Source organism: Populus nigra, chromosome 4, assembly GCF_951802175.1.
Source record: "Populus nigra chromosome 4, ddPopNigr1.1, whole genome shotgun sequence".
NCBI classification, from domain to species: domain Eukaryota; kingdom Viridiplantae; phylum Streptophyta; class Magnoliopsida; order Malpighiales; family Salicaceae; genus Populus; species Populus nigra.
Genome location: NC_084855.1, coordinates 14,344,305 through 14,353,113, shown reverse-complemented (window position 1 = coordinate 14,353,113; position 8,809 = coordinate 14,344,305). Strand labels below are relative to the sequence as shown.

General features: G+C 32.4%; 1 protein-coding gene and 1 long non-coding RNA gene across 4 annotated transcripts; one reads left to right on the top strand and one right to left on the bottom strand.

Moving 5' to 3' along the window:
- Positions 1–228: 228 nt before the first annotated feature.
- On the bottom strand, positions 229–1,877 carry LOC133692010 (uncharacterized). The gene is made up of 2 exons (XR_009841782.1): positions 1,367–1,877; positions 229–1,228 (listed from the first exon to the last, which is right to left on the bottom strand). It is a non-coding gene; the product is annotated as an uncharacterized LOC133692010 (long non-coding RNA).
- A 3,113-nt stretch (positions 1,878–4,990) lies between these two features.
- On the top strand, positions 4,991–7,895 carry LOC133692990 (probable inactive purple acid phosphatase 29). 3 transcript variants are annotated; one of them, XM_062114176.1, is made up of 4 exons: positions 4,991–5,414; positions 5,632–6,026; positions 6,224–6,674; positions 7,225–7,356. In XM_062114176.1, exons 1-4 carry the CDS (start codon positions 5,120–5,122, stop codon positions 7,320–7,322), a joined length of 1,239 nt encoding a protein of 412 aa, XP_061970160.1. In that variant the 5' UTR covers positions 4,991–5,119; the 3' UTR covers positions 7,323–7,356. The 3 variants fall into 3 exon arrangements, with proteins under 3 accessions (XP_061970160.1, XP_061970162.1, XP_061970161.1); XM_062114178.1 differs by lacking the exon at positions 7,225–7,356 and adding an exon at positions 7,703–7,895 and having other exon boundaries at positions 4,993–5,414; XM_062114177.1 differs by lacking the exon at positions 7,225–7,356 and adding an exon at positions 7,700–7,895 and having other exon boundaries at positions 4,995–5,414.
- The last annotated feature ends 914 nt before the right edge of the window (positions 7,896–8,809 follow it).

Sequence of the window (8,809 nt, the reverse complement as noted above, 5' to 3'; positions counted from 1 at the left end):
ATTCTATCTATAAGTGGTTTGCAATCAGCATAAGTCAGTTTTTTTTGGCAATTAATGGCACCTCTAAAAATATCTTACAGGAAACCTCCCAGCTTTAAATTCAGTAATCCTTTGCATACTACTAACTGAAGCATCCACTCCACAACAAAAGAATTCACTTTTTGAAGAATTACACTGCAAACCAGATAGCTGGAAAAACAGTTGTAGTATAGTTGTAATAGCCTCTAAGGATGCAACATCTCCCTTTGTGAAAATCATAAGAACATCCACAAAGCACAAACGTGTAAGTTTAATCTTACTACACTTTGGATGATAGGGAACAATACTCATTAATAGCAGCATTATTCAGCAAGCAAGAAAGCACTTCCATTGCTACTACAAACAGGTAAGGGGAAAGAGGATCTCCTTGCCGAAGCCATTTAGAGCCAGCAAATACCTACACAAATTGCCATTAATAGAAATGGAGAAAGGACTAGCCGCACATGCTCTGATCCAATTCACATGCTGCATAGGCAATCCCTTAGCTTATATATTGTCTTTCAAGTACTAAATGTTAAAGTATTGTCATTTTCTTCTAAAGGTTTCATGATTCCTTTTGCTAAATTGTTCTAACATGTCATTACTCGTGGGAAGTAGCTTTCCTATCTCTTAAGCAAGGTGCTGTTGCTCAACTTGTACTCCTATAGTCATTACTTTGCGTGACTATCACTACGTTATTTTAACATATTCTTGAACGGAGCGTGACCCGATTTTTAATGACTTGTGAGAAGCTAATGGAGTGCATGAGCTGTGTCAATCCCTATCAGCAGTTTCGTCCCTCATTTTAAACCCGTGAACCTACCACATATTGACCTCATCGAAAAAACTAAAACTAATCTGTAAAATCAGAGAACAACGGGAACAAAATCCCTAATGGTTATGGATGAAGCTCACATTTCTTATAATGCCGTAATGCAAGGATGTGTAATGGACAACTAGCACAAGCTTGAAACTAGGGACCCGTCTCTTTTTCTTTTCTTATATGGGTTTCTAACAATAGATTCTTTCTTTTTGATCACCTAGTTTAAAAAACAGATGTTGCTTCACAGAATGGCGAGTCCTTCAAAAATCATATCCCTGTTGGCTGTTGCGAAACTGCCAGGATCATGTTAATAGAAATGGCAGCCATCCTTCCATCAAGAGCAAGGGAATGCTGCTGGGCACTCTTCTGCTCTGGATTGGTTATCACCTGAAATGAATGCAAGTGACTCAGGCAATACTGATGTTTCAAATCCGAGAAGACCCATTTGTTTAGAAACATATCGTGTTTGCTCGATCAACTTAAAAAGAAAACTAGAAGGTTGAAACAGATGTCTTTTCTACATACGAGATATGGAAATCTTATTGAATTCCCAGTGGAGAAGACATCAAATAAATCTTGGTCTCTTGCTCTTTCCCGGTCAGTTCTGTCTATCAGTTGCCATCTCAGTAAAGCATCCGAGTCCCTCAACTCTTTTGGAATATGGAGGGCTGGTCGTGTGAGTTGAAGGCTCGCCAATGCTAGCAACAGCCCGGTAGTGTCGTTAATATAGATGGCCTTATACTTTGAGGCTTATCCGGCTGAAAGTAGCCTGCTCCCTCACGGTGGTTGTGGGTAGATGGCCAGCGTTGGACCCAGTTAGAGAACAACTTGGATCTAAGATTATCTATTAATGAAAAAGAAAAAGAAAAGGAATCCACAGATTTCAAGGTCCTTTGACATTGTCAACGCAGCGGATTTTTTTATTTTTAATCTCCACATCAAAGCTGTTGTATCAATAATGGTTGTATTAATAATGATAGCTTGATGTTTTTCTTCTCTGTGGACTTTGAAATGAATCCATGATCTAAGTCTTTGCCCGTTTGTTTACGCAGTAGTGTACTGAATGTTTGATTATGAAAAAACGCGTTTCACTGTTGGCATGGACCCACACAAAATTTAGAATAAACCGCAGCTTGGCGGAAGCTGCTTTCCGCCAACCTGCAGTTTTTTTATTGTATGGTCAAGTCTGGAGACTGGACGTCAAAACACGCGGTTGTTTTCTACCCTTTTGCAGTTAGACTCAAAAAGTATTTTCTACCCTTTGACTCAAAACTCAAGGAAGGAAGTGTTTTCTGCCCTTTGGCACAAACTAACACTAGAAAATAGAAAAAGTTACACGGCATGTTTTTTACCCTTTGAAATAAAGTTTAGTTCAAAGATTTTAATAAAAAATAAATTTAATCTCTAGAAATAACATAAAAATTAAAAAAATTAAAAATCTATCTAGCCTTTTTTTTCAATACCTTTGAAAAAATAAAATGAATTGAATTTTATATTTTTTAAAACATATTAATTCAATCTATTTATGAATTGAATTTAAATCAAACACTATAATTGAATTCTAAAACTAACTAAATGCATTGAAACGGGTCTGATCCAGTTAAAAAAATTAAATTTTTATTTTTATTTTTAATTGTGTATTATTCAAAAAAATTAGAAGAAGATTGTTTCATGACATAATATTTGCAGAATTTGATCGCAATTCCAATTTTATTCCTGGTGGTATTTTACCTGATGTTGTTGCGTGTTTAAGAAACTAAGGAAACTGTAGTCCTTGTCGGGTGGATTTCGTGATGAAATTGTAGATATTTTTAATGTAAAAATAAAAAATATTTAATATAAGTATTATTTATTTTACAATGTAATATCAGTAGTTAAATCTACAATATTTAAATTAAAAATCATCAATATATATATATATTAATTATTTTATAACCTCAATTTAAACCATAATTCTAACCAAACATATATAAATACTAAACCAACCTTAACCAAAAGTATATTTTATAAGACAATTTTTTTGAAACCACAACCACAAAAGTTACCACAATACCAAACACATTAATATTATTTTTATGTTTGGTCCATGAGCCTCGTTACATGTGCAACCAAATCACATGTCATTATTTCGTTTCGGCGGCGATAAGTATCAAGATTGTTAATTCTGTTTCGATAAGTGTTTTATTTTTTCAATTGGAATGAAATATTTTAGTTTCAAAGTGATTCGGTGTGTCATTTCAGGGTTGTATTATTCATATATATAAAATTTAACAAATATAATTCAAATTCAAGATAAATCAATTATCAATTATGCAATACAAACACAATATCAAACAAATATAATTTAAAATTTTAAAATATTTATAATAGTCAAGATTAAATAGATCTGTAACTTAAAGTAATTCAACTTAAACAAAAAATCAAAATATTATGAAAGTAAAATGTTTTAACACAAATATTTTAAATATAAAACTAGGTCAATGTTATCAAGGCTAATGGGATCTAAAATATCCCTTATTTTGCTCAAATTCCTACAAAGTATAAACATGAAAAAAACAACATGAATATAAACCATATATATTAGTGATAAATCTAATTTTTAAAAATTAATATCATTGTTATTGAAAATAGTAATGAAAAAAAGCCTTTTATACTTGGGTGATTTAATTAATTAAATTAACCGGGTTCAATTTGATTTAATGATTTTTCAAGACTGGAACGAAAAATGTAAAATGAAACTGGAACATTCTGGCCAAAATTTAGCTAAAAAATCCGGAACAGACCGAGATTTGAAATGAAATGAAATGAAAATTATTCTATTTTTTGAATTAGTATGAAACGTTTCGGCCATTTTAAATAAAATGAAACAGAATTCACAACATTGATAAGTATTATTCTGTTTTGGAATGTTATACAATTGTGTTTTAAAGTTTTTTTTAATTTAAAAATATATTAAATAATTTAATTTTTATTTTTTAAAATTTATTTTTTATATTAATATATTAAAACGATATAAAAATATTAAAATTGATTTTAAATAAAATTTAAATTTTAAACAAATAATATTTTATCTGCACTACCACACATCCTGAATTCATATTGAAACTAATGTTTTAAAAAAATCATTACATGAAGCAATTTGTTGTTTTTAAAGAGGATTTAATGTATATATGGTATTATGGTTTAAAATATTTTTAAAAATTATTTTTGTTTGAAAATATATTAAAATAATTTTTTTAATTTTTAACATTAATATATCAAAATTATCAAAAAATAATAAAAAATATTAATTTAATAATTTTAAAGTAAAATCTAAAAAAAATAATTACTGAATTTCTAAACATTCATTTAAAGTTTAAAAAGAGCATCACGTTGTCGTACGAACATAAAAAGATCAATCAGTTGTCGTAAATAAATAAAGGGCTAATTACAATATTAATTCATTATGTTTTCCTCTGTTTTTTTAATCTAGTGTATGAAATTTAATATTTTTTATTTAAATACATTAATTTTTTTCATAATTTCCAAATAAGTGTTTCCGCCTCTCTTTCATCAATTTTTATATTATTTGATAACACATCATTTAATTTTAAAAAGAATATTTAATAATGTGATAATAATTATTTTTTAAAATATTTTTTATTTAAAAATATATTAAAATAATTTTTTATTTTTTAAATTTATTTTTAATATTAAAACATAAAAATAATTTAAATTCTAAAATAATTAATTTAAAGCAAAGAAAAAAATATAAAAAATTTGATTTTTTTGAAACGCAAAAATAAATAAATAAATTCTAAATCACTATTAATATTCTAATTTTTATTTTATATTAATAAAATACATGAACTTTTTTTTTTATTCATCATGTTTCAATCAAATACTTTTTTTGAATTAATCGTAGAGTTCACAAAATCAAGATCCAAAAAAACATAATATTCGAGTAAAAGAGCCGAGAACATAAATCAGTCCGTCCTCCATCTCCGTTGCCCATAAATCCTGTTTGATTCCAACCCATTTTTTTTTTTTTTTTTTTGAAAAAACAGACACCCCTCAATGACCACGCACGCCATCCAGGGAAAGGAATATCCTTTTGGGCACGTTTAAATATTTAATCTGATTTTATTAAGACGATGATTAGTATGTGAATGCTTTCTTTGACTTGCACACTTTAGCTCTAGGCTACATGCCAAACTAGGACTGGACTCCTCTCCCTATATCTAGCTGTGAGACAATGCTGAAGGCATCGGGTTTGCTGATTTTAAGTAGACAACAACAATGGCGAAGAAGAACACACCAAGTGTTTCAGCCTCCCACTTTTTGGGGGTTGTGGTTTTTTCCCTCTGCTTCTTCGTTCCAAAATCTGTGTTGGGTGTGAAAAAAGAGCTGCGATTTAGAAAAAATGGAGAGTTCAAGATACTGCAAGTGGCAGATATGCACTATGCGGATGGCAAGACCACGTCTTGCCTTAATGTGTTCCCAAATCAGATGCCTACTTGCTCTGACCTCAACACCACTGCCTTTGTTGAGCGCATGATTCAAGCTGAGAAGCCCGATTTTATTGTTTTCACTGGTACCCCCTATACTCTTATTTACCCTTTCCTTTTCTAATTCCCAGTTATGTTCTTGGTTCTGTTTTTTCTTCTTCTTTTTTGGTCTATATATGATTGTTATTCTGAAATTTGGATATAAAGTAACAGTATATATGGCATGTAGTGGGTAAGCTCTAACAAGTATGCTCCTTTCACAATCTGAGCTAATGGAAGTATTATTGGCACTTTGGGAAACAGGGGATAACATTTATGGCGCTGATGCCACGGATGCTGCAAAATCACTAAGTGCTGCATTTCAGCCTGCAATTGCATCAAACATCCCGTGGGCTGCTGTTTTGGGGAATCATGACCAACAATCCACTTTGTCAAGGGAAGGGGTTATGAAACATATTGTTGGCCTTAAGAATACTCTCTCTCAAGTCAATCCTGCGGAGGTACACATCATTGATGGTTTTGGGAACTATAACCTGGAGATTGGCGGGGTTAAAGGTTCACGATTTGAAAATAAATCAGCTCTTAATCTTTATTTCCTTGATAGCGGAGACTACTCCACAGTTCCGGCAATCCATGGCTATGGTTGGATTAAACCCTCTCAGCAGCTTTGGTTCCAACGCACCTCTGCGAAGCTTCGGGTAATAACACCACTCTTTTATACGGTTGAAGTAATTAGTAGGTCACTGTATGATTTACTTCCATCATTTATCAGTAAAAAGAATCACTAGTTTGTCTACACACAAGTAGAATCTACATTATGCATAGTTTTAACTTCTAAAAGGTGCATTAGCTTAATTATTAGCTGTTGTATTCCCATTTTTCCCTTTCAATTCAGAGAGCATACATGAGACAGCCAGAGGCTCAGAAAGGACCTGCACCTGGGCTGGTGTACTTTCACATCCCATTGCCTGAATTTGCAAGTTTTGATTCCTCAAACTTCACAGGAGGGAGACAAGAAGGCATTAGCTCTGCTTCTGTGAACTCGGGCTTCTTCACAACCATGGTAGAAGCTGGGGATGTGAAAGGCGTTTTCACCGGACATGATCATCTCAATGACTTCTGTGGTGAGCTTACTGGTATACAACTTTGTTATGCTGGGGGTTTTGGATACCATGCCTATGGGAAGGCAGGGTGGTCAAGGAGAGCGAGGGTGGTGATGGCATCTTTGGAAAAGACAGAAGAAGGTGGTTGGGGAGCTGTCAAGTCTATCAAAACATGGAAGCGCCTTGATGATGAACACCTTACCACTGTAGATGGTCAGGTCCTTTGGAGCAAGAGCCATGCAGGTAAGTGCTTGCTGAACAACCCTTAATTAGTCATTTGTACATGTTTTAAACTTTACGAGGCATACAATGGATAGTATCTCTTAAGGACATCCACGCAGAACATGTCACCAAGAACTAGTAGGACCTGCAAAATTGAAGCTTTCTTCTTTGTATGTTGGCATATCGGTGCCTTTTGCTTTCTTGCATGTGTTCTGGTAAAGAATTGAAACCAATTAAATTACTTAAGATCAATGACCTGTACTGCTGGCTGATACTAATTTGTGTTCATATTTTTATCAAAATGTTCTTTGTTCACTTGCCATTTCCAATCGATATTAAGTTTTATTTATCTCGTCCTTGAATTACTGTATTGCATGGTGTAGTTACTTGTGCACATTACCCAATCCATTTCCTGTTACTAAGAAGCTTAAAATCCTGATGATTCTTCATAGAAATATGATAGAGAAAATGTACCAATTGGATAGAATGACTTATTCAATTGTCAGAACCATTGTCTACTAACACTATGAGTCAAGACCAAGTTATTTTTGGTGTCATTCTTTTGTTACAGATGCTTCGTATGTAAGCAACAAAGCACATAAGACATTGGAAATGCGTGCAGTGCTAGGTTGTTCACTTTTGCTTTATGCTGCAAAAAATCATGCTTGATTTTCTCTCTGCCCCGTTCACTTGATTATGAAAAGATATATCCCAGGAACACGGTTTCCCCTGCTCTATCTCATTTCATACCAAAGTGAGGCACATGTTCTCTCTTTACATCTCTTGCCTTGTGTTTCTCTGATGTCAGTAACTGTTGTTAGAGAAAATTAGGAGAGAAGGTAGGAAGGGAACTCTAACTTATATTATATCACTCTCGAATGATAGGGATAGCCATATCATTAATACCTATGCTTGCACCTACAAGAATTAAAAAGAAACATTGGAATTAATTCGCAAATGTTTTGTTGGTCAGGAGGCGATGCATTCCTGTTTTCTGTTTCATGCCATCCCCTGTTTGCTTACTCTTCTTCATTTCCTTTGAACAGCAGTCCGTAGAAAGAAACAGGTTGGCAGCCCCGAGTAACGAGCACATGAGATGGCTTAACACCGAGGAAGTAAGAAGCGGAAATGTTTCACATATTTGTAACCTTATTCATCGATTTTGATATACGTGTCCTCGAAGTAAATGTAAACAGTGAAGGTAATCACAACAGACAATAATGGATAATCATGTTCTGGGAAGGTTCTGTAATTCTTCTAAAAAAAATTCTAAAATTTGATCATAAAATGTTGGGTTTTTTTGTTTATTAACACTTAAAAAAAAAAAAAAGCAAAATAATACAGCTTAAAAAAAATATTGACGAAATAGTATAATTTGGTAATGTATATGTAAAGCACAACATTTTAAAAAAAACTTATTAAATGAGTTGGCATAAATTACAATTAAAAAAAAAAAGAACTTTGAAAGCATGGAGTCTGTTTAGAAGTGTGGATATGGTTGTTTGTTAAAGTATTTTTTACTTAGAAATATATAAAAATATTTTTAAAATGCAAAAATAAATCTCTAATTACAATAATATTGGTACACAAGATGAATGATGAATTGATATAAAAAAAATTAATATAAACAAAATTATTAATGATAACTAGAGTGTATCTTATAACAAGCTATTACAATTACTAGAAAAAAATAGATCAAACATCAAGAAAAATGTCGTGTCTTATATTTGATCTTTAAAACCAAAATTATGTGGAAGTCATTGACCTTTCGAATCATTTCTTAATTACTGATGAATTTTTCCTACACCGATGGATTGAAAACGAAATTGAAGGAATTGCAGTGGGGATGACCGAAACTCTGTCAAATGTCATCCCACTCAAACTCTGGTTGAACCACAGTATGCTTCATTCAACTAAATGTCCAGCATTCAGTCCTTTTCAGTGATATTCATATAGAATAAAGTTATAACTTTATGAAATTTTGAGAAAATACAGTGCTCTCCAACTCCACGGGGCATGAAGTTCATGTCATGAACATTCATTTCTATAAAATAATAATAATAACAGGGCGGAGAATGTTTTTTGAAATCTTGAGAGAGAATGTTTTTTGAGAATGCGAACATGAACAAACTTTTAGGCTGTTCGGAAAATCAAGT